Genomic DNA, 25,250 nt, shown 5'->3' on the forward strand with positions numbered 1-25,250 from the left:
TTTGTTTCCGCATTGGCCCAATAACGAGTGAAATACACTTCATTGAACAAAGTACAAGTTTACGTCATATTATTACATCATCGTTTACAGACAACGTTTGCTAAACCTCCGGTGTAGCTTTTTGCGGCGGTGCAGGTGCCGGCATACCAGCCAACGGCGGACCGTAGTGAAGCTGCGACATACCTTCTCGCCGGCCGATTTTTCTTCCGATGAGGTAAAAAGCGATGGCGACGATCAAGAGGAGAAGGATCGCCGAAAACGATATGTAGATCACAAACGCCATTAGAGTTATTGCTCTGCTGGTTGGTTCCTTTTCCTTGAGCTTGAATGATTTAAGTAACCAGAAGACTGATAATAACTGACTCATGCAGCCACGTGTCGAATGTATCAGCCACGCACTGAGACCTGGTTAAGGAGATTTTAACCATTCAAACCGATGAACTAGTTTATGAATCCGGAACAAAATACACAAACCGGATTCGGTTTGTAGCTATGGTCCTATATGATATGAATGGATAACATAACACTCGATAACATAACATTACAACCAAATTAACAAGAAAGAAAAATTCTGAAGCAACAAAAATCCATTTTTTTTCTTAATACACAATAACGAAGCAGAGGTTTCGACTCTTCGGCTTCTTCTCGACGTCTCTTTGATCATCATGAGTTTCAAATGGTCCTTCTTCAACCCATTGGTCCGTACGCGGAAGCTGCAGCATTCAGGCTCTTTCTCGAACCGGGTCCATCCTGACTCATACCTCCCGGTTTATTCGATAACCGACGCTTATACCGCTTCAATACAGAAGCCAAATTCTCTTTCCCCTTTGGGAAAGCCACGTCTCCAGCAGCCGTACCGGTCCGGCCTTTCCTACAAGAGATTGATATCTCAACGTCTTTGATTAGATCAAGAAGTGTGACTGCTGTTGTGCATTTTCCCTTGGCTGGTCTTGCAGCTGGAGGTAACATTCCGTTGGAAGCTGAAGGCGGACTCGCTCTTTGGTGGCTCGCCGGAATCTGAAGGCAGAAGCATGGTGTCATCGGTGTCCGCAGCTTTGCGAACGCCGGTTCTATAACTCCCTGTTGAATTAAATTTTAGTCACGCTTGCGGTTTCAGTAAAGAAGAGAGTGAGAGTGTGAAGGTTTTGTTTTTACCTGAAGGCGGTTGAGAACGTAAGTGTACTTCCCCCAGAGCTCAGGACGACTCTCCATGAGAGACAGGTCAAGGACACGGTGAATGCACCAAACTCCAAAGCTCACAATCAAATCAGCTCTCCACACGCAACCATCTCCACAGTTAGGAACCGATGAAACCTGTGGCTCTCCCATGTGACCCGCTTCTCGCGTTTCAGCTTCATAGATAAACTTTTCTCTTGCAGCTACCTTGTCAATCAGTTCTTCATCGACTCCATCGCTTTGCCCAAACAACCATTCCGATCCTTCCAGTTTAATAAGCTTCAGTATACAGTTCCTGAACGACTGAAGAAGCTTAGCCTCCGCATCGACGGTAGAAGCGTTGTTGTTGTTGTCTATATTTATCGGAGCTGATCTATTCCTGACTTCCTCACCAACAGCGCCGTTCCTCTCCGCTACACCAAACTGCTCAAAGGGCTGTCTAGACCAAAGCGATCCAGTCCCTGTTGTTGCACTCTGTGGCAACGTATATGCATCTCTGTAGCCTCCTCTTGACTGAGAAATGGTTTCATAACCTGAGGCTACTCCAACCCTTGACCCCAAATTAGAATATAATGATGATGATTCATTGCTTAACCGACCATACGAAGAAGCGCTATACCCTGCTCCTCCTCCTCCAGTTGATGCATCCCAGTACCCACTCTTGTTGTTTGGCGAATGCATGTTCCTTGCTGACATAGACAATCCAGATATATCTGGCATGCTACTATACTTCTTCTCATTAGCAACTACTGCGTTTACAGAATCGGTGTTTCCAGAAGATGGAACACCGTAGTAAGATCTTTCGGATTGTCGCGATACGTTTCTAGACCCAGCAAAGTTCTCAAACCCAGGAGCTGGTCCAGGGGTTAGACCATTCTGGGACTTCTGTTTCAAGGCTAAAGCCAGTTGCTGTGTGTAGCTCAAAGAACCCAGGGCCATAGATCGAGATGTTGGGATCTCTCCACGGGACTGTAAAGCTTCAAGCCTTTCTTTTGCCAAATTGTCAACGTAGGACTTAATCTGGTATCCATGAATTGTAGCTGGTTGTTGGTGTTCCCGAGACTCTGAGGACGATGGAGCACGCAGGCTGGAGTATCTTCTTTCACTCAATTCATAAGCATTATTATTATTGGGAGTGTTACCATATGCAGTCAACATCTGCATACGGTTGACCAACGGTGATGATGACGGTGATGAACCTCTTTGTAGTCCATATAAAGAATCGATACTTCCAGGTGTCCTCTGCTGCTTCAGTGAATCATACAAACTCGAATTCATCTGTGATTCCAATCCCTTTGTTGTTGGTGACATGCAATATCCACTGCTAGTGTTGTCCCTTACAAAAGAATCCACTTTCACAGGAGAGGGTGACTTTTGATCAGCGCCAAACAACTGGTCTAGTTTCTTTGCCCTGGCTTCAGCAACTAATTGCCCATGAAAATCATATAAATGTCCCCAAAACTCATCAAGAATCGCAGACAAGTGTCGTCGAGCAGCACGACCCAAACCTTGCAACCGGGAAAGGCTTCCGGTACCACTTCCCCCTTCCTCGCTTCTTAGGCTGCGGAATGAAGGTGGACCGTCAGATACAACAGCAGGAAAGTTGCTTGCAGGGGAGGCAGCTTTAGTAGCTTCTTCTGTTTCCCATGAAACTCCTTCAACGTCCTTTGCAATGAACTTGATATTATTCTCCATGCTAACAGTCTTCTCCACAGGACTCGTCGGTTCAATCTTTGCCATCTTTGTTTCAACAACCAAATCCTTATCATCAGTAACCTCATTGATCACCGTTGACTGCAAAACCGTCTGTTCCTTCACATCTGAAATTTCCCCAAAACTAGTAAGTTGAGAGGCGGAGACTTTCACGTCCAACTTGCTTTCCTCTAGAGGAGACGAACGGATTTTTTGATCCGTCATTAGAATGTTATCTGGCAGATCATAGACCGAGCTAGTGACAGACGTAGTATCTAACTGATCTTTTACCCTGCTTTCCAGCTGCTGCACTGCCGATTCTTCTTCATCCTGCCTTGTTTCAAGTTTTCCAGTTTCCTCTTCTTGAACAGATGGATAAGATAAAGCATTTTGAACATCCATGTTCCATATCTGAGCTTCTACTAGGTTACTGGCAGATTTCAGCGGCGTAGCTGCAAGCCAGAGCATCAGGCATAAGGATGCACAAGACGATACAAGCAAAGTGGTGTACTGAACAGAGGTGCCCGTCAAGGTGTTCCATCTCAAACCGCCAGCCCAGTCACTGTTCCCAAATACCATTTCCACAACGAAAACGACATTCAAACCCAGAAACCCCAAAAGCGTTGCAAGTGCAAGGAACTCCCCAACCTGTGAAATTTTATGGACACCCATTATTTGCCTGGACGAGGCAATGCGGAACAGCGGTATTGCAGCGGACGGCAGCATCATCGCCACGAGGACCTGGGTGAATATAAGTAGCTGGTATATACCGTCTGCACCGCATGTCCACACGCAATAAAGGGCAGGAGCAACTGCAAGGATTCTGATTGTAGCACGATGAAGCCAACTAGGTATTTCTATCTTCAGGAAGTCATGCAGGACTACTTCTCCACCGAAAGCCCAAGCTAGTGCCGTGATTTGACTAGAGAAGAACAAGAGCATCAAAAAGACCAACGGAATGAGTGGGCTCCCAAATACCTGTGCTCGAAAAATCAAGAACCAAATAGTTAATAATCAGACTGTCTTCCTAAAATTGAATTAATTGTCAGAACAAACCTGCTCCATCAGTGACATGGCGTCCTGAAATGTCAGTACCACAAGGCCAGTACTGTGGAACACATTTGCTGCTGCATTCATCAGTACATAATTCACAACTGAAAGTCCGCTGAAGACACAAAAGATGGCGAACAAATGGTCTTGACACAAGCTGCTCTTGTCGGCATCCGACGAAGATGTACTTCCCTGCAATAAAGCGTTCACTGCTTAGTAAGGCTTAATAGGATTATAGAGATTAATAGGAAAAAAAATAGAGGTTACCCCGGCAAAATAAGAATGGATATAAAAATTGTGAGGGGCGACGCTTGCTCCAAGAAGACCCATCAGTGCGAATGTGCTTTCTCCATTTAAGCGAGTTAACACACCGTTCATAGAGAATGGGATCTCCGACTGACTCAGCAAGACACCAGAAACATATAGAAATAAAACCAGGCCTGCTGAGCAAATGGATACTGTATTTGCCATCCCATTTTCCTGTAAATTATGGATGCATATCAGATAATTTTCCAAATAACGCTCTACTTCAACAGAGAAAAAAAGATGAGAGGCCAGTCATACAAGGAAAGAGGCGAAAACAGGGAAGAAAAATGCGTCCATGGCGGCTAAAAACACTCCAGTGGATAACTCCACCCCTAAGAGAAGGTTAAGTGCATGTGCAACACCCAAAACCTGTTCAATTGAGAAGCTCAAGTCAGAGGGATAGAATAATCATTCTCGCATCAAAAAAAAAATTTAACTTTAAGATTGTAAGTAACTACCATGGTAAGGTCGAGTAGAATTGCAGAGAATTCCGCCTGAACGCCCAAGAACATGCACGTCCACTTATCATATTCTTCATTGCAGATCTGTCCAAGTAAACAACATTAAAATGTTATAATTGCAGAACTGAAATTCATCCAAAATAGCAAATCTGACAACAACAAAGCGCAGAGAAAGAGTGAACAAATACCTGAGCTAAGTTTCTACCAGTTGCAACGCTGATTCGAGCAGCTACATACTGACACAAGATGGCAGCTAAATTGAAGAGCAGAGTAACTGCCACCAAGTCATACCCAAAACGGGCACCTCCTTCGATATTCGCAACCCATTTTCCAGGATCAATATATCCGACAGAGACCAAAAGGACTGGTAACAGAGCAGGAACCACTCGCTGGACGAACCCTTGCTGAGGAGGTCTCACACTCACAGCTTCACCTTCCATCCTATTATATACCTGAAAATATAATAATAATCAAATTACTCAAGAGGAAGGTTAACACTAACAAATCAATTTGGTAGTTACACTGAAAGAGACTCACCGAGTTATATAAATAAATTAGACTCCCTTTAACGCTCATCCGCAGATTCTTCTGTTACTAATTGTCTCTTGCTTTACAGCTCTGTACAGTCTTTTACTTAAATAACCGTAAGATTCCTTATAGTAACCAACTTCCTTGAGCTAAGTCGGCCCAAATGGAGCCAAGAACAAAATACACACTCCCATATGATCCTTAAACCATCCACAAACAGCTTCAGAGCTGAAAACAAAGAGAAATGGTAAAATATCTTCAATCTTAGTAAGCTCAATTAATTGGAAAAAAAAAAATAGCGAATCCCAACGCAGCTTCAGTGAATTGAAGATAAGCAGAATCGTAACGGTGACGAAAAGGTGAGATCCGCGTATGATGTACGCATTCAGATTTTCGAGATTAGGAAAAAAAAAGGTCAACCACAAAAAAAAAATACACACAGTAGAAGAAGATTAGCTTCAATCTCCTCTCATTGATTTAAAAAAAAAAAAACAGATCAGAGAAACAATCCTAACGTCTGCGAATCCAGAAATATCGAGGGAGAGAGAGATCTAGCTCGAATACGATCCACCTAATTAAAAAAAAGCTGAAACGAGTATATACATAGGCAAACAACAGCTCCATCCGAGGATGAAAGTCCGTACAAAATCCCAGAAATTAGTTAGGGTTTCTGTGAAGAGGAGATAGTAGTAGTAACCTGTGAAATCGCTATGATCCCAAAGTTTGACCTAGTAATTATCCAGTGAGTGAGAGAGAGAGATGTGTAGAAACGGATCTTCTCAGAGAAAACTCTTATAGGTAGAGAGAAAAGGAAAGAGAGAACTTAGAGATCAGTTTCGTCCAAGAGAAAGAAAGAAAAGAAAGATGAGATTAAAAAAAAAAAAAAGAGATCCAAAATGAAATATTATATAAATTGTATATTTACATACACACTCACATTATGGGTGCTTGTGCCACCTTCAAAGAGAGAGAGAGAGATATTTTTTACTGTATATAAAAAAAACAAAATTTAAGAAAGTAATATTCTTTTTTCTTCCGACAAAAAAAAAATAAACGTCTTTTTAGTTAAGTTCAGTTTTTACAAATATCTTAATGTTTTGATTCCAATATAAGTGGACAAGAGATTTATTAATTTTAATATTCTGGTCCCCCTCACATTGCATTGGTGATCAAAACTAATATACCTTTTTAATATCAACTTAACATTTTTAAATTGCTATATCAAATAACTATTTCTCGCAAGGGCCATCGGAAGAATGAATATGATCAATTGACTATTTGCAAATGTTAGCTACAGATGTGTAGGCCTTTGGTTTTTTGTTAGGTGTGTAACTTAGATATATGTTATACTTGTTTCACTTTTAACGTAACGTTCTTTCTAATAATAATTTATACATTTTAGTTTATCTAATTTTTATAAGCAAATCTAAAATATATAAATACTTTTGAAATCCATGCAAAACTTAACTTAGTGGTCTGAAAATTTGGACTTCTAGATATATTACATTGTTCACTTAGTCAGCTTGTGGTCTTTCTGGTCCAGGATCGACACACCTGAACGGCTACTAGCTATTACTCTAGCTCGGTTAACAACTTCATGATTTATCCGGGAGAATATAGCACAAGTCATTCTATAAGAAAAAGTTGGACTAATTAGAACAAGCAAAATAAAAGAAAGAGTTAAGTCTTTGTTCTGGCCATAAACTCTTTTCAGACCGATATTTTTTTATGTTAGCATTAAATGGTTTTAAAATATAGAAGAAATATATTCCTGATACTTGAAATTAAATGCCTGAAAATGTTCCATAAATTAAATCTACCATTTACGTATAAAATAATAAAATTGCGAGTGGCAAATTACGTTATTTGACACAATATAACAAAACAATTTGGTACAAAGGGAAGTTATTTAAGTTGTTGACTACGAAAAAAAATGGAAGAATAAATGAGAACGTTAATGTCGTCCATGAATATATAAAACCGGCAATTAAAACAGGATTAGTTAGTTCTTCAAAGCCTCCAAGTGTTCTCGGACTCTCAGGTCCTTGTTTCGACCCTTGATGCAGGGGTGGATTTGAATGAGATTGCAGGTGTCCTCCAGGATATCAAAAGCCTTGCCACTCTCTTCTGTCCTTTGTCGTTTATTTTTATTCCTCGTGTAGAAAACTCTCAGGCTGATACTCTTGCTAAGTCAAGCCTCTCTAGATTGTTAATTGCTGTTTGAACTGGTTGGATTTGAAGTAATGCAAGTGGTTTGACAAAAAAAAAAACAGGATTAGTTAGTATACTCCACGTAATACTAAAAATAGCATGTCTTTATATGGAAAGCTTTTATGTATAACTAAAATAGATATCATAGATGTTACAAGAAAACTTTAAAAATAATAGATATCATACGTTTTTTTCTTTTGGAACATAGATATTATACGTAAATATGTGTGTATAACTCTGTGTATTCATATTTTACCAAAAAAAAAAACTATGTATACATATTAAGTTTAAAAAAACAACTATGTATACATATTTAATTATATTTTCCAAGCGCCATGTTTGTTGTCATATATTTTTCATCTTCTTTTTTTTAAATAAGTTATTTTCATCTTGTTAATTGTTTTATAGTCGTTTTCTTGTCATTTGATTCTAATATACTGGAAAGTACTTAAATCTCATTAGTATTTGATAAGGATATCTTATCGTCTTCAACAAAAAAGAAGAAGAAAAAAACTCATTAGTTATTAGATGTAACATAATTATCATGATAACTTACGTCAAACAAAAATATAAATTACATGTATATACTCATACGGTTTAAGGTGAAACAGAAAATAAACCATGTCATAATTTACTAACCTGAACCAAACTAACGAAACAACAAATCAAACCAAAAACCAAAGAAGAATTTCTCCTACTTATAATCAAATATAATCCACGTGTTCATAATCATCTCCAACATAAATGGAAGTACAGCTTGGGCTTTCGTTACTCATACATTGTACCTTACTATATTTCCCGATTGGATTTGTTTTCCGCTTTTCATTTAAGTTGTCCCTATATATTTAACTTACTCATCACTATCCATGCTCTTGGCATATATGTATACTGGATAGGAAGCAAATTTAAATACAAGAAACTAAAACTTTGCAGCAATGTAAAGAACATGGGCTCCTCCCAGTCCTATGTTTGATGTATATGTTCAATGAACCATAACATAGAAAGTACACTTGTTTTTATATACACTCACATTATACATAGCTTTAATTGTTGAAACAAAAAACAAAATGAAATTTCTAATGTCAAAAAGAAATTAATTGAAGATAGCTTCATGATTTGATCAATAAATCAACTTCAAATATTTTAAAAAGCCTCAGCAATGTTGTTTGGGCAGTTAAGTAAGCGTAAACACCCAAAAAGGGAACAAAGCTACATGGTACAGATCATCCATCAGCTTAAAGAATCTTTCTTGTCTCTCTTTATTAACTAGATCGTAATCTTTTGGGCTTTGTGTCCAAATAATTAATTATTATTAACGTATTAATTAATTGGATTTTGTAACATAACCTTTCATTAGTGTAAGAGACACAATTGAAATTATTTTCCTTCCTGGTTCACTGAATCTCTCTTGGACTTAAAACACATGCAGGGTGGATTCATAAGAATTAACGATATGATCATTTTCTAATTAACCTCGAAACAAGATACGTCAGTTACAAATCAAACTCGCTAATTTCTTAGTTAACCAGTTTGATTCAACGAATGTTTTAGGTTAAACAAGTGGCTTTTCTTTATCTTTCGGTTTTCTTTCATTTACTAGAGTTTTTTTAACGATAAGGATAAGATCGACTCGGAGTGTTTAGCCTTTTAGGCAGAGATATATGTTAAACTATGTGATATTATGTTATGATTCCATTTATAGTTAAAGAATAGTTGACTCGTGACTTGTCACTTGTGAGAAGGTGGTAGCTCAGGTAAATATTTTGAAAATTGATTTCGAAACTTTAAAGAAAAGTTATATATACAGTTAAATATTATAACAAGATTTATGGAGCAAAATTATGTAATATCACAAGCGATATTGTAGTTGTATTCTTTTATGTTGATTGATTCTTTTTTTTTGAGCAAATGTTGTTGGTTGATTCTAAATATAATATATTATCAACAAATTGTTTTAGTTACAACTAGACAGTAGATAATTCACTAGAAAAGGTTCAAGACTAATGAGTTTCACTCTATAAAAGATCCCACATGAAAAAAAATGTATGGTATATGATGACCAACCGTTGGTCATCTTTTTTTTCCTTCTTAACACAGCCAGTAATTATATTTTTAGCTACCAAGTATTAATGGATATCAGGGTGACAAGGTTACATTAATCTCAAGGAAAATGCAGTTATTAGATATGGCTAACACATTCCATTTGGGCCTGTGGACATTACATTAACTTGGGTTTACTTAGCATGATAATGAGCTGTCTTATCGTTTTGCATATGGACGTTTGGACCAAAGTGTGGTCAGATAATTCAACTAACTAGTATTACATTGACCGGTCAGTAGCGTAATTTCCTGATAAATTGATAAACAAAACAAAAAAAAAAACATGATTCAAAGACCAGTCATTTTCCCTTACCCAATAACATCACTATCTATTTGCAATGTTTACCACAATAAAACTAATTATATATAGACTATAAACGATTGTCTAAGCAACATGTTACTGTAAAGCGAGTCAAGTTTGTTATAGGAGGATTGTCTACTAATATCGAAATATTACCAAAACAATCTTCAAAAAGCAATACACAGTTATTTATTTACACGTAGAATAGGTGAATTCTCAAAATGTAAAATGTAAAAACTCGGTTTTACGGAATTCATTATTTGATTTTGAGGGCTTATGGAACAAGTACAAAACAGGTATGGGTAGACATCTACTAGAAACTTTCTTGAATTAAAGAGACTTGAACCGAAATATTGATATTTTTAAATTTAAAAAAAAAATCATGGTAAACGAACAAGTCAAAAAGATTATAGTTTAAAGCTCAGATATCAACTTCGAAGGTACTCCATATTATTAACAAACGTTACGCTGATCCCCCAACGTCTTTCAGGAAGTTGCTTAAAAGCCTTCTTCTTCGATTATTGTTTTCAAATTTTCTTGATAATGTATTTTAGTCCGGTTTTCACATTAATTTCTCATTTAAAGACGTAAACATGAGTATTTTATATATATTTTGAGAGATTCACCAACCTTTTATTTACACCATGACGCTATATAAGAATTTGTACTCAGCCACGATATCTTCAATACAATCTACATAACCAAAACAAGAGATTTAATACAAAGTACAATCTCATCATTGCATAAAACCGGAAAATTAACCGGAAATGAAGATGATCCGGTACCCCAGTTTTCTCTTTCTCTTCTTGTATCTTCTTGGGTTTCTTGGCCAATCTCCGGTGGATGCAGCGGTGAAGAAGTACCAATTCGATGTACGTTTTCAACTTCCTGGTGACAATAAGTCCAAACACAAATTATATTGGTTTAACTAAGCCGATTTATATGTTTGAGTTATATTCGATATGTACGGTTATGCATAATGTTTGGCAATTTGGAACAGGTTCAAATGAAGAACGTAAGCCGGTTATGCAATGCTAAACCGATTGTCACTGTCAACGGAATGTTCCCTGGACCAACGGTTTACGCAAGAGAAGGTGATCGAGTCATCATCAACGTCACCAACCATGTACAATACAACTTGTCCATCCATTGGTAAAGATCCTCTTTCCTACGTCTCAAACCGGTTTAGTCATATTTATATAAACCAAAATGTAACGGTTTGATTTTCTTATAGGCATGGGCTTAAACAGTACCGGAACGGTTGGGCAGATGGTCCAGCATACATAACTCAATGTCCGATGCAGACCGGACAGAGTTATGTTTATGATTTCAACGTAACCGGACAACGTGGGACTCTCTGGTGGCACGCACACATCCTCTGGTTACGAGCCACCGTGTACGGAGCTATCGTTATCTTGCCTCAACCAGGAAAACCGTATCCTTTCCCACAACCATACCAAGAAACCAACATAGTCCTCGGTTAGTGAATATAAAATAACCGGTTTAGCCTGGACTGGTTTAATTTACCGAACTTTTTTCTCATTTCCCGGGCTTTTTTAAATATAGGAGAGTGGTGGAACGGAGACGTTGAGACGGCGGTTAACCAAGCCAACAAGCTGGGCGCACCGCCTCCGATGTCGGATGCTCATACCATAAACGGAAAGCCCGGACCGCTCTTTCCATGTTCAGAGAAACGTAAAAAAAAAATCTTAACCTTATAAAACCGGTTTTAACCGGATTGAATTTTACCTAAATTATTTGTTTTTGTATAGACACGTTCGTGGTGGAGGTGGAAGCAGACAAAACATACCTTCTAAGAATCATCAACGCAGCGCTAAACGACGAGCTATTCTTCGGTATTGCAGGCCACGACATGACCGTGGTGGAGATCGATGCAGTCTACACTAAACCGTTCACAACAAAATTTATTCTACTCGGACCAGGTCAAACCACAAACGTTCTAGTCAAAACCAACCAGTCTCCAAACCGTTACTTCATGGCAGCTGGTCCATTCATGGACGCTCCAGTAACCGTAGACAACAAAACCGTAACCGCGATTCTTCAATACAAAGGCGTACCAAACACGATCATACCGATTCTACCAAAGCTTCCTTCGCCTAACGACACATCGTACGCTTTGGACTATAACCAAAAGCTCAGAAGCCTCAACACGCCAAACTTTCCAGCTCTTGTTCCTTTAAAAGTCGACCGTAGATTGTTCTACACGATCGGTCTAGGCATCAACGCGTGTCCGACATGTGTGAACGGGACAAATCTCGCAGCTTCGATAAACAACATCACATTCGTTATGCCTAAAACTGCTCTCTTGAAAGCTCATTACTTCAATATCCCGAACGTTTTCAGGACGGACTTCCCTGATAGACCGCCTAAACCGTTTAACTATACCGGTGTCCCACTCACGGCTAACCTTGGAACTTCTACGGGGACTAGACTGAGCCGAGTTAAGTTCAATACGACAATTGAGCTTGTTTTGCAAGATACCAATCTCCTAACCGTTGAGTCACATCCTTTCCATCTCCACGGCTATAACTTTTTTGTGGTTGGAACTGGTGTTGGAAACTTTGATCCCAAGAAAGATCCGGCTAAGTTCAATCTCATTGACCCCCCTGAGAGAAACACAGTTGGAGTACCTACTGGTGGGTGGGCTGCCATCAGATTCAGAGCTGATAATCCAGGTATGATAAGTCAATGCACATATATGATGAGAATGATTATACTCCCTCCTTACATAAAATGCATGTTTAGAAGAAAAAAAATTGTTTTAAAAGATTTTTATTTTATTTTAATGCATATTTATCAATTAGATGTAATTTTTTCTAAAAATTAATTACATTAACTGAAATTTTTATTGGTTTAACTAGATAATCAGAATAATTTATGCATTTATTTTATTAATATGTGTGAAAATTTAAAATATTTTATCTATTTTGAAAGAGATGGAGTATGTGATAAGCAGATAAACTGATCAATGCATATGTTGTTGTAGGTGTTTGGTTTATGCACTGTCACTTGGAAGTCCACACAATGTGGGGTTTGAAGATGGCTTTTGTCGTCGAGAACGGGAACACACCTGAGCTTTCCGTTCTACCACCGCCTAAGGATTATCCGTCCTGTTAAGAATCTGATTATTTGTTTATTGTATTTCCCTTTCTCTGTTTATTTGTGTGTTTGAGATTGTTTCATGTGGGGTTGCACAACATCAACACCACCACAAAATTTGCATAAGAAATGTAACTAAATGTTTTCCAACAAAGATCTTCAATAAGAATCTAAAACCAATCAAATCTCTCAGCGAGATACTGAGAGAAAGATGAAAGATTTTGAAAAACAGAGCTACTCTGTTTCGAACTTCCTACCTAAGTGAATAAAAACAGAGATACTCTGTTTCAAAACAGAGTAGTTTGATCGATGGATCTAGCTGAGCCAGTTGTTTGCTAAACCTCTGGCTTAGCTTGATCCTTAGGGTTGAAGCATTCTGATTTCTTCTTGAAGTTAAGCTTCCTCGTAAAATTCTTCCAGCTTCTCTTCGACCTCACCAGCTTCTGAAGCTCTTCTTTCATGTTCATGCACTCTTTCTCCAGCTCACAAACCTTTTCTCTCACGTTCTCACCTCTTGGTTTTAACAAACCACCGTTGCCCCCACTTTGATGCAGCAGCTCAGGGTTGTCTAGATCCTCAGAGACAAAGAACCAACCCGATATAGATGTCCTGAGCCTAAGCTGCTCGAAAAACAGAACCTGAACTATCACACGAAGAGGCAGCCTCTCGTTCTGAGCCGCGTGCGTGCTAGCTTCAAGTGAGAGCTTCTGGCAGTTCATGAGTCTGCATATCTGCTCTCTTTCTGAATCCGTAATCCATGCATGCGCCTGCAAAGTAAAACCTCTTAAAAAAATAATAATATGCAAAGTAAAGCCTCTTAAATAAATATTAATACAGTAAAAACTCCATAAATTAATGAGGTTTGGACTTTTGATAATTTATTAATTTATACAGTTGTTAATTTACAGAATCTTTTTTTTTATTTTTTAGACTTATATATTTTGAAGTAGGTTTTATGTAAAACTAGGTGTCGCGGGCATAAACATTTTCATAAATTTTTGAAAAGTTATTTACATACTATACTAGTTATATTGTGTTTTTCAAAAAGAATTCTTGCGATCAATTTATTATCATCTATGCATTGTCTACTCTCGAATATATAAATATATATATTTCTGAACAATTAAATATTAAAATATTTTAGTGGTATAATTTAAACTTGAGTCTCTAGTCAAAAAACAAAACTTGTTTCTAATTTATGTAAAGAATATTTTTTTTTGAATGAGCAAAGATTTAAGGATGGTTATTGTTTTAAGAACATTAACTTGTTATTTCTGAACAATTAAATCTTAAAATATTTTAGTGGTATAATTTAAACTTGGGTCTCTAGTCATAAAACAAAACTTGTTTCCAATTTATGTAAAAAATATTATTTTTTGTGAATAAGCAAAGCTTTAAGGATGGTTATTTGCAAATAAACGTTTGAGAACTTTAATTTTTTTTTTGAGATTCTACTGCTATAATAGTTTAAGGGTTTTTGAAATATTACTAATTAATTGTTATTGATTAGAAGATTTTCAAATTTCATCAAAATTCTTTATTTATTCGTGATAATTGTTTTTCATTCTATTTTAACAAAATTTAACGTTATTAAAATATAATTTACCTTTTTTATTAATAAAATACAACTTTCAAAATATTTTTGCAATTAAAATAATAGATAAAAGATTTAAAATCTGCTATGTAATTTGTTATTTGAATATCACAACAACAAATTACGTAGCGGTAGAGTTTAGGTTTTTTTTAGCTTTAAGTTTTAAGATTATTTTTTAGTGTTTAGGGTTGGTAGAGTTTTAGCGTTAGATGGGATTTATGTTTAGGCAGGGTTTAGGGTTAGCAGGGTTTAGGGTTATGTAGGGTTTAGGGTTAGAAAGGGTTTAGGGTTAGGTAGGGTTTTAGGGTAGGTAGGGTTTAGGGTTAGGTAGAGTTTGGGGTTAGGTAGGGTTTAGGGTTGGTACGGTTTAGAGTTAGGTAGGGTTTAGGGTTAGGTAGGGTTTAGGGTTAGGTAGGGTTTAGAATTAGGTAGGGTTTAGGGTTAGTAGGGTTTAGAGTTAGGTAGGGTTTAGGATTATGTAGGGTTTAGAGTTAGTAGGGTTTAGGGTTTAGACAAATTATTTGTGATAATTGTTTTTCATTCTAATTTAACAAAATTTAACGTTATTAAAATATAATTTACCTTTTTTATTCATAAGATGTGACTTTCAAAATATTTTGGCAATTAAAATAATGGATGTAAGATTTAAAATCCACAATGTAATTTGTTAGTTGAATATCACAACAACCAAATTACATAGCGGTATAGTTTAGGTTTTTTTAACTTTAAGTTTTGAGATTATTTTTTAGTATTTAGGGTTGGTAGAGTTTTAGCGTTAGATGGGATTTATGGTTAGGTTTAGGTAGGGTTTTTGGGTTAGGTTTAGATAGGGTTTAGGGTTAAAAAGGGTTTAGGGTTAGGTAGGGTTTAGGGTTAGGAAGGGTTTAGGGTTATAAAGGGTTTAGGGTTAAAAAAGGTTTAGGGTTGGTAGGGTTTAGGGTTAGGTAGGGTTTAGGGTTAGTAGGGTTTAGGGTTAGGTAGGGTTTAGGGTTAGGTAGGGTTTAGGGTTATCTAGGGTTTAGGGTTAGTAGGGTTTAGGGTTAGGTAGGTTTTAGGGTTAGAAAGGTTTTAGGGTTAGGTAGGGTTTAGGTTAGGTAGTGTTTAGGGTTAGTAGGGTTTAGGGTTATGTAGGGTTAAGGTTAGGTAGGGTTTAGGGTTAGCATGGTTTGGGGTTAGAAAGGGTTTAGGGTTAGAAAGGGTTTAGGGTTAGTAGGATTTAGGGCTAGAAAGGGTTAGGTAGGGTTTAGGGTTAGGCATGGTTTAGGGTTAGGTCAGGTTTAGGGTTAGAAGGGGCTTAGGGTTAGGTAGGGTTTAGGGTTAGAAAGGGTTTAGGGTTAGATAGAGTTTAGGGTTAGAAAGGGTTTAGGGTTATGTAGGGTTAAGGTTAGGTAGGGTTTAGGGTTAGCATGGTTTGGGGTTAGAAAGGGTTTAGGTTTAGAAAGGGTTTAGGGTTAGTAGGATTTAGGGCTAGAAAGGGTTAGGTAGGGTTTAGGGTTAGGCAGGGTTTAGGGTTAGGTCAGGTTTAGGGTTAGAAGGGGCTTAGGGTTAGGTAGGGTTTAGGGTTAGAAAGGGTTTAGGGTTAGGTAGGGTTTAGGGTTAGGTAGGGTTTAGGGTTAGAAAGGGTTTAGGGTTAGTAGGGTTTAAGGTTAGTAGGGTTTAGGGTTAGTAGGGTTAAAGGTTAGGTAGGGTTTAGGGCTAGAAAGGGTTTAGGGTTAGAAAGGTTTTAGGTTATGTAGGGTTAGTAGGGTTATGTAGGGTTAGGGTTAGGTAGGGTTTAGGGTTAGTAGGGTTTAGGGTTAGGTAGGGTTTAGGGCATGTAGGGTTTAGGGTTAGGGTTAGGTAGGGTCTTAGGGTTAGAAAGGGTTTAGGGTTAGGTAGGGTTTAGGGTTAGGTAGGGTTTAGGGTTAGAAAGGGTTTAGGGTTAGTAGGGTTAAAGGTTAGGTAGGGTTTAGGGCTAGAAAGGGTTTAGGGTTAGAAAGGTTTTAGGTTATGTAGGGTTTAGGTTAGGTAGGGTTAGTAGGGTTTAGGGTTATGTAGGGTTAGGGTTAGGTAGGATTTAGGGTTAGTAGGGCAGGTAGGGTTTAGGGTTAGGTAGGGTTTTAGGGTTAGGAAGGGTTTAGGGTTAGGAAGGGTTTAGGGTTAGGTAGGGTTTAGGGTTAGGTAGGGTTTAGAGTTAGGTAGGGTTTACGTTTAGGGTTAGGTCGGTTTGCGGTTAGATAGGTTTATGGTTTAGGTAGTATGAAGGGTTAGGGATTAGGGTTAGGTTTATGTAGGGTTTAGGGTTAGATTTATGTAGGGTTTAGGGTTAAGGTCTAGGTTTAGGTAAGGTTTAGGGTTAAGTAGGAAAGGTTTAGCGTTTGGTTTAGGTTGGGTTTAAGGTTTGGTTTAGAATAATGCTTAGGATTATAGGGTTTAGGGTTTGTTTATGCATTTAGTGGTGAGTTTTTCGGATAAAATTTTATATTAATATTATTGATTAATAATATTTCTTAAAAAGTTAAAATTTTTAACGTGATTAAAACATAGTATGTATTTTTTATTAAGTTTTTTGTGACAATAAGTTGAATATATCTTAGACCACAAATCATAAATATTCTGAGTCTTATACATTTTGTTGTTCAAGTTATTGTTACTTTTATTTCCTTTTATACATTTCTCTTAACATTTATGTGTTTCCAAAATATTTTTAAAAAGGATTTTTCATTAACTAATGTATTTATTGTAGTTTTAAATATATTATAGTTTTCGTGCAGTTGATTAAACTTTTTTTGGCGTTGGTGGTATTTGAATTGGTTGAAAACCTGAATGGATATTTACTTTTATAAAATTTTTGGTGTATGTTTAAAAATAAAAATTTGTAAAAGACTTTTAAATCATATGAATATAATATTCAACACATTACTCTTGAGTGTTTATATACTTAAAATTATGAAGTAAGTAATTACAAATTTGCTAAACTCATAGATTCGTTGCTACTTTATAAATTATCACATGATGAGGTACATATGATAAAGATCGCTTTGATGATAATATAACATCCATATCGTAATGTGTGTTTTTTTGTTTTATCTATTATGTATTAAAAAATAATTAACATATTCAATAATATTAAAGAGTAAAAAGTTATGTCAATTGTTCATAGTATAAGTCCAAAATTAAACTCAAGTCTAGCCAAAGAAATAAAACCGAGAGACACATGTCGGTTTGTCAGAGAGTGACTTTCCACGTGGATAGCTTAGGAGAGAGGCAAACATATTTTTATATATATATAGATAGATTCATTACTAAAATAAATCTTAAAATAACTCAATATTATATTTTTAATTATATAATTAAAAAAATTACTTGATTAATATTTAATTATTTAATTTATGTTTTTAACGTTTTACTAAAATACTTTTTCATATAACAATATATATATATATATATTATCTTTTTTAATTATAATTTTTAGATTTTGGATAATTCAGTATTCTATTTTAATTATATAATTAATAATTTTATTTAATTAATATTTAGTTATATAATTTATGTTTTTAAATTTTTACTTAAAGACTTTTTCAGATAATAATACAATATATACAAAAGTTATCTCTTTTTTAAATTATATTTTCAGATTCTAGATAATTCTTACTATTCTTAATATTAATCAATTATCTAATCAAAATCAATTAAAGTTCCGTTCTTATTTTTAAATTTATTTATACATTTTATTCATTAAGGGTTAAACGATATTAACCACTCTAACTTTCAACGTGAGTTTTGCATTGCGAAAAATTACTTCGCAAATAATAGTTTTAAATTATATAATCAAAAAAATTGTTTGATTGATATTTAATTATATAATTTATGTTTTTAACGTTTTACTAAAATACATTTTCAGATAACAATACAATATATATATAGAAATAATTTTTTTAAATTATATTTTTAGATTTTGGATAATTAAATATTCTATTTTTAATTATATAATTAATAATTTTATTTAATTAATATTTAGTTATAGAATTTATGTTTTTAACTTTTTACTTAAAGACTTTTTGAGATAACAATAGAATATATACATAAGTTATCTCTTTTTTAAATTATATTTTCAGATTTTGGATAATTCTTACTATTCTTAATAATAATCAATTATCTAATCAAAATCAATTAAAATTTTGTTTTTATTTTTTAATTTATTTATACATATTATTCATTAATGGTATAAACGATATTAACCACTCTAACTTTCAACGTGAGAGCTTCATTGCAAAAATTTACCTCGCAAATAATAGTATAGATAGATTAAGAAAAATACTTGATTTTGCACTATATGTATTAATTAAATTTTACTTATTCAAATTTTATGTTATTCTTATTCGATTATTGGTGTATTGAATGTACTGTAATTGTAAATGAATTTTTAGGTTTAAAATGAAAAAAACAACATCACTATATTTACAAAAACTAAAGATATACTTCAATGTGAATAAAAATAAACTATACAATATAATTTATATTAATATAAATTATATATAATCTATTAATTACTAATTTATGTTTATATTATTTTATTATCTTATTGAATTGTGTCATATTTTACACCGGTCCAACTCGAACTATTAAATTTATTAGTTAACGTATTTATTATTTATTGAGTACTAGTTTATGGAATTTCTACTTTTAACTAATAGCAAAAACAGCATTGTGGTTACCTTCAAGTAGACGTCTATTGCGTGATAAACTCCATCATCAAGTGGTCTTGCGTAATCAGGTATCGCAGCAGCGATAGCTTCGAACTTTGTTAGCTTTAGGTTCACGTCAGGTGCCACCTCAGCGAGATAACCGTCGACAAGAGTTGCTACCAACGTTGTAGGAGTTAGCAAATCGTCTCCATCCTTCCCCAAATCACCTTCAGTGATGGAAGGAGAAGGGACAATGCCTGCTTGTTCTGTCGAAGAGACAAACTGTTCGATCATTCTCAAAACGCATTCCACGTCGTAAAGCGTTTCAGAGTATCCCATGTTCGGTATGAGAAGATCCACTAGAGCAGCTTGGTCGAGCTGGTTACCGATCCTCGTCTCGAGATCTTCTCTCGAGGATTGGCTTGCGTGAAGCACCATTGCGGTCTGGAGCAGCCTGAGGAGAAACTTTGTCGGGTTTACGCCTTTCTTGCTAGGAAGCAACTCGACTATCTCTTCGAGAGTGGTCTTCTGTTCGGCTTCTGAAGGACTCGTCGCTTGCTCGTCATCTCTGTTCATCAGAGGGATATGTTTCCTTGTGTAGTACATAACCGCCATGGCGATGTTCTCGGGCTTCATCCCTCGCGATTTGATGGCTGTGATGAGTCTTTTGAAGAGAGGCAAGATGAGGAGAGAAGCATCGTCGAACCACCAGTCTTCACCGTTTGGTTGCAGCATTGAGATACCGTTCCAGAGATGCGTTTCATCTTCATTCTTCTTCTTTCCTAAAAGGCTCGGGTCAGCACAGGCCTTGCTAGCTAAAGAATCAACGCACCTGTATTGGAAGTTAATAGAGAACCGGTTAGCCATGTGGTTATTATAATGTGACTTAACGTTCTGTTAATTAATATCTACTTATATACTATATGAACCCGGTTTAATACAATCATAACCACATGGTTAACCGGTTCTCTATTAACTACAATAACCTGGAGATGATGTTGAGATCTTCGGCGTGGTCGGTGACTTCCTCGCACGTCTGGAGAGCCTTGATGGAGTCGGTCCAGTTGCCAAAGACTTCGTTGAGGAAAGTTTCTGTCGTACCGACGAGGTTCCTTTCTCCGTAGCTATCGGTCATGTCGAGATACTCGGCTGCGCATCTGAGGGCGACGACGTTGAGTGCGGTGAGCTCGATTTTGACGCCGTAGCAGAATTTTGTAATGAGCTCGAACGTTTTGCCGCCTCCTGGTATCTCGTCTAGAGTTAAGACACATGCTGATCCGTCGTCGTTTGATGACTCTTCGATTAGTCTCTCGAGAAGCCCACTTCTAGAGAGCAATGGGAACTATACACCACAAACCAAGACACATGAAATGACACACGATCAGAAACAGCCTAGTCAATCATCAAGCTTTCACATTATGCAAATTAAATTAATTAATACACACTAACAGAGCAAGACTTGAGATTTTTGGGGATCTATATATAACAAAAATTTATACAAACTAATTCATAATTTTCACAAAATTTAAGAACAAAAAATCATATTTAAATATTTTTTATATTATTCATATCTAAATCTTAATAATATGAATTTTTTTTACCAATTATCCTTTTTATTTTATAAATAATTTTTATATCTAAATATCAAAAATACATATTATATATATAATTTTTTTCTAAAAAACAATGTGGGGCCTCATAAAAGTGGACCCTCGTTAAAATGTTGTGAAATCTTCCTTACAAGCCCAGCTCTGACAATAAACTGTTACCTTGTGAAGGTGAAACTTCATGTCTCCAACTTCAATGGTAACATCACTCACGAGTCCAGTAGTGCAAAGCCTACAAAACAAGAGAGCCATAATGAGTATGTAATGAAGAACCCGCCTTGATTTCAACAAAAGGACGAGAGCTTTACGTGAAACCGAAGGAAAGCCATTTCGATTCAGGACAAAAAATTTAGAATGTGGAAATGGAGTACCAGGTTTGGCCTTCGCGATGGAAAGCTTCGGATTTGGAGCCAAGTCTCATAAACGCCATTTTTGGAAGAATATCAATCTCAGAGGCTTCTGTGCTCGTAATGATATATAGTAGTCACAACAGAGCGGAGAGAGAGTAGGAGACAAGATTTTTCGGACAATGATCGTCATCTATTTTTAGCAGATTATATATAGAGAGAGAACGAGTCTGTAGCAGAAGAGTGAGGAGAAAAGTGTGGTCTTTGGACTTAAAATTTTTAGCCTCTTGAAAACTTCAATCCCGAAAACCGGTACTTGATTTTCCCCCGCTGGTCCGGTTCGACGATTTTCGGTTTAATATTTACATTTTAATTCAGTTGTGGCCATGATAGAGTTTGATTTTGAATACATATATAATCCACAAGGATCGTACTACTACGCAGGTGTCTGTTCATTTCAAGTACTGTACTTTCGTTCTTTGTATACTATAATTTAATCTTATTTGATTTTGCAAATATTTTTTTATAAATAAAGTACATTCTGGAGTACAATAGATGTTTTTTGAACAAAATGTTAATAATCAGATAAAATTACATTTCAAAGTACATTATGTACATGTTGGACTTGGAGTACAAATTCTTATTGTTTATGTTTAAATGTTAGGGAACATCTCTTACCTAACATACCTTTCAATTTCTTAACCATAAATAAAAATCTTATTTAAAAATGGGGAACAGACGTTGGATTTTTATGTAGGTAATTCTTAGGTTGTACGCAAAGTTTTATGAAAATCAAACTGATACGTATTGCATTACTGGATTTGTTTAGCTCAGGTTAGTAGAGTTTACCACCATAGTTGAAGCAAGTCAACATATAAGCAGCTTCTTGATGGGCCAATGACTGAAGATAATTATAGCACAGCAAACTGGGCTTTTGAAACAGTGTTGGCCTTTTAACACATATAAAGTGCAACTCACAGTCTTTGGGCTCGATAAAGACTACATTTTAGACCTTATACGATTTTCAGTCTACCAAAATATAACCTGTTTGTAAAGAAAAGGCAAAAGTGTTTTTTTTTTAATTATTGAATCTAACAATCTTAACTGTATTTCCTAAGATTAGGTGAAAGTTTTAGGAGATGAAATAATTTTAGCAAATTAGCTTTCTTATTTTTGGTCAATGGTAGATAAGTTCTATTTTTAATAGAAAATCAAATTAGATGAGAATCTTATATACCAAATATTGATATGTTAATATCAAAAAAGAAGATACACTATCATAATCAATTAGTAATTTACTATTTATTAGGATTGCTTATACTTGTTGGGTTGGGTGAACCAAGACCTATTCTTAGTGGCAAAGAATATTTTTTTTGTAATTAAATAGAAAAAATCTGGTAGAGAAAAAAAGTAAATATAAAAACAAAAAGGAAAGATATTGTTTGAGTTTTGCCAGTGGTGCATAAGTCATCAATGACCTAATCCAACCACCAATTGATGTTTCTAGTTGAGTCGGTCTTTGCAAAATGAACGGTTGTAACATAGACACGTGTAAATCCCTTTAAATGTTAATTTTAATATCAAGAGATTTTCTGAAATTGATATTTAACATTTTTTAACAAAAACTCGGCTATATAAGCAAGCCTTCTTCCTACGGTTCAGATCAGAATCATCCCTTCGTCTCTCTCTCAGAAACCTAAATCGCTCTTTCGATCCTCTCTTTCAAGGTATATGCTTCAACGATTGCTTTTGTTTATGATCGTTCGTCTCGTATCATGTGTTGCTTAAGATTATTGAATCCTTGGTTAATCGATTTGTAAAATTCTTTGTTGGTGTCGTCGATCTAGCTTATTGTTATATGAACGATGAGGATTAAGATCTCAATCTGTAGTTTCTTCTGTGAATTGCATGATCTAATTCGATTTAGGATTATAATCTTGGCTGAGTGTTGAATACTTGTTTTCTTGTTTGCAGATGCAAATTTTCGTGAAAACGCTCACCGGCAAGACCATTACTCTCGAGGTCGAGAGCTCTGACACCATTGACAACGTCAAGGCTAAGATCCAGGACAAGGAAGGCATCCCTCCGGATCAGCAGAGGCTCATCTTTGCCGGTAAACAGCTAGAGGATGGACGTACCTTGGCGGATTACAACATCCAGAAGGAGTCAACTCTCCATCTGGTTCTCAGGTTGAGGGGTGGTATGCAGATCTTTGTCAAGACTTTGACTGGCAAGACCATCACTCTCGAGGTTGAGAGCTCCGACACTATTGACAACGTCAAGGCAAAGATCCAGGACAAGGAAGGTATTCCTCCGGACCAGCAGAGGCTCATCTTCGCCGGTAAGCAGCTTGAAGATGGAAGGACTCTCGCTGACTACAACATCCAGAAGGAGTCTACTCTCCACCTTGTGCTGCGTCTTCGTGGTGGTATGCAGATCTTTGTCAAGACCCTCACCGGCAAAACAATTACCTTGGAGGTTGAGAGCTCTGACACAATCGACAATGTCAAAGCAAAGATTCAGGACAAGGAAGGCATCCCACCAGACCAGCAGAGACTCATCTTCGCAGGGAAGCAGCTGGAGGATGGACGCACACTCGCTGATTACAACATCCAGAAAGAGTCCACGCTCCATTTGGTGCTTCGTCTGAGAGGTGGTATGCAGATTTTTGTCAAGACCCTCACCGGCAAAACCATCACACTGGAGGTTGAGAGCTCAGACACGATCGATAACGTCAAAGCTAAGATCCAGGATAAGGAAGGGATCCCTCCAGACCAGCAGAGACTCATCTTCGCAGGGAAGCAGCTGGAGGATGGTCGCACTCTCGCGGATTACAACATCCAAAAGGAGTCCACGCTCCATCTTGTGCTTCGTCTGAGAGGTGGTATGCAGATTTTCGTCAAGACCCTCACAGGAAAAACCATTACTCTTGAGGTGGAGAGCTCTGACACGATTGACAACGTGAAGGCCAAGATACAGGACAAGGAAGGGATCCCACCAGACCAGCAGAGACTCATCTTCGCTGGGAAACAGCTTGAGGATGGTCGTACGCTTGCGGATTACAATATCCAGAAGGAGTCTACCCTTCACCTTGTGTTGCGTCTCCGTGGTGGAATGCAAATATTTGTCAAGACTTTGACAGGCAAGACTATTACCTTGGAAGTTGAAAGCTCAGACACAATCGACAATGTGAAGGCTAAGATTCAGGACAAGGAAGGGATTCCTCCGGACCAACAGAGACTCATCTTCGCTGGTAAACAGCTTGAGGATGGTCGCACGCTTGCAGATTACAACATTCAGAAGGAGTCGACTCTGCATTTGGTTCTGCGTCTTCGTGGTGGAAGCTTCTGAGCTCGTTGATCTCTGTGGTCAAAAAGTGGTGTTCTGTGAGCTTTGTTAATGCACTTGGGAGGTGATCTCTGTTTGCTTCTGCAAAAATGGATTGTCTGTGTCTATGTTTTTCTTTTTCTGTCTTCTTTATTTTCTTTTCGTTGTGAACCTTTCGGTTGGGCTCGTAATGGCCCTGCCCTTTATGTTTCAAGTTTAAATAATAATCCAAGTGCATTATGAACTTTTGTCTATGCTTTCAAGTCGTGACTATTATTTACGATGGACTTGTCTCTGATACGTTTTTTGTTGATAGGAGAGAATCAAAGATTTTCTTGAACTCGCTGGCACTTGCATGGTTAATGGGATTTGTGTTTCTGCTCATATGGTGAAATTTAATAAGACTAATAAATTAGTCAACTGGTTGATTACTAACTCAGGAAATTGAAACCTGTGGGATTAAGAAAAATCTTGGACAAGTAGAGCAAAGACCGAGAAAAACCAACAGATGTGTTTCGTAGAATTCCTCGAAACATACATACGAATTTGTTATTTTCTTTATTGTATTTTATTTCAGCAGGTGTCAATTCTCAATGCTTACCTAGGCCAATATCCACCTAATTGGCGTGTGAGATCATACACTTATCTCGTTGTCCAGCCAATATTTTTATTTGAAGAGAATTAATGTAGTCCTAACATAACTAATATATACATATATATAGAATTTTAGAACATACAATTAACTTTTCTAAATATTGCAACA

General features: G+C 36.5%; 4 protein-coding genes across 4 annotated transcripts; 2 read left to right on the top strand and 2 right to left on the bottom strand.

Moving 5' to 3' along the window:
• Positions 1 to 503: 503 nt before the first annotated feature.
• On the bottom strand, positions 504 to 6,118 carry LOC106436021 (ethylene-insensitive protein 2). The gene is made up of 9 exons (XM_048742673.1): positions 5,911 to 6,118; positions 5,223 to 5,441; positions 4,874 to 5,137; positions 4,683 to 4,769; positions 4,483 to 4,593; positions 4,186 to 4,398; positions 3,925 to 4,110; positions 1,156 to 3,846; positions 504 to 1,080 (listed from the first exon to the last, which is right to left on the bottom strand). The coding sequence occupies exons 2-9, from the start codon at positions 5,259 to 5,261 to the stop codon at positions 688 to 690; spliced, it is 3,984 nt and encodes a 1,327-aa protein (XP_048598630.1). The 5' UTR covers positions 5,262 to 5,441; positions 5,911 to 6,118; the 3' UTR covers positions 504 to 687.
• Positions 6,119 to 10,451: 4,333 nt separating this feature from the next.
• Positions 10,452 to 13,125, top strand: LOC106436013 (laccase-11-like). The gene is made up of 6 exons (XM_048742676.1): positions 10,452 to 10,697; positions 10,826 to 10,977; positions 11,060 to 11,304; positions 11,392 to 11,520; positions 11,598 to 12,521; positions 12,833 to 13,125. The coding sequence occupies exons 1-6, from the start codon at positions 10,593 to 10,595 to the stop codon at positions 12,961 to 12,963; spliced, it is 1,686 nt and encodes a 561-aa protein (XP_048598633.1). The 5' UTR covers positions 10,452 to 10,592; the 3' UTR covers positions 12,964 to 13,125.
• A 102-nt stretch (positions 13,126 to 13,227) lies between these two features.
• Positions 13,228 to 22,489, bottom strand: LOC106370728 (BTB/POZ domain-containing protein At5g03250-like). Its single transcript, XM_048742675.1, has 5 exons — positions 21,185 to 22,489; positions 20,976 to 21,045; positions 20,193 to 20,548; positions 19,237 to 20,038; positions 13,228 to 13,712 (listed from the first exon to the last, which is right to left on the bottom strand). Exons 1-5 carry the CDS (start codon positions 21,241 to 21,243, stop codon positions 13,281 to 13,283), a joined length of 1,719 nt encoding a protein of 572 aa, XP_048598632.1. The 5' UTR covers positions 21,244 to 22,489; the 3' UTR covers positions 13,228 to 13,280.
• A 176-nt stretch (positions 22,490 to 22,665) lies between these two features.
• Positions 22,666 to 24,733, top strand: LOC106372626 (polyubiquitin). The gene is made up of 2 exons (XM_013812874.3): positions 22,666 to 22,887; positions 23,135 to 24,733. Exon 2 carries the CDS (start codon positions 23,135 to 23,137, stop codon positions 24,509 to 24,511), a length of 1,377 nt encoding a protein of 458 aa, XP_013668328.2. The 5' UTR covers positions 22,666 to 22,887; the 3' UTR covers positions 24,512 to 24,733.
• The last annotated feature ends 517 nt before the right edge of the window (positions 24,734 to 25,250 follow it).

This window comes from Brassica napus, chromosome A10 (genome assembly GCF_020379485.1).
Source record: "Brassica napus cultivar Da-Ae chromosome A10, Da-Ae, whole genome shotgun sequence".
Taxonomy (NCBI): domain Eukaryota; kingdom Viridiplantae; phylum Streptophyta; class Magnoliopsida; order Brassicales; family Brassicaceae; genus Brassica; species Brassica napus.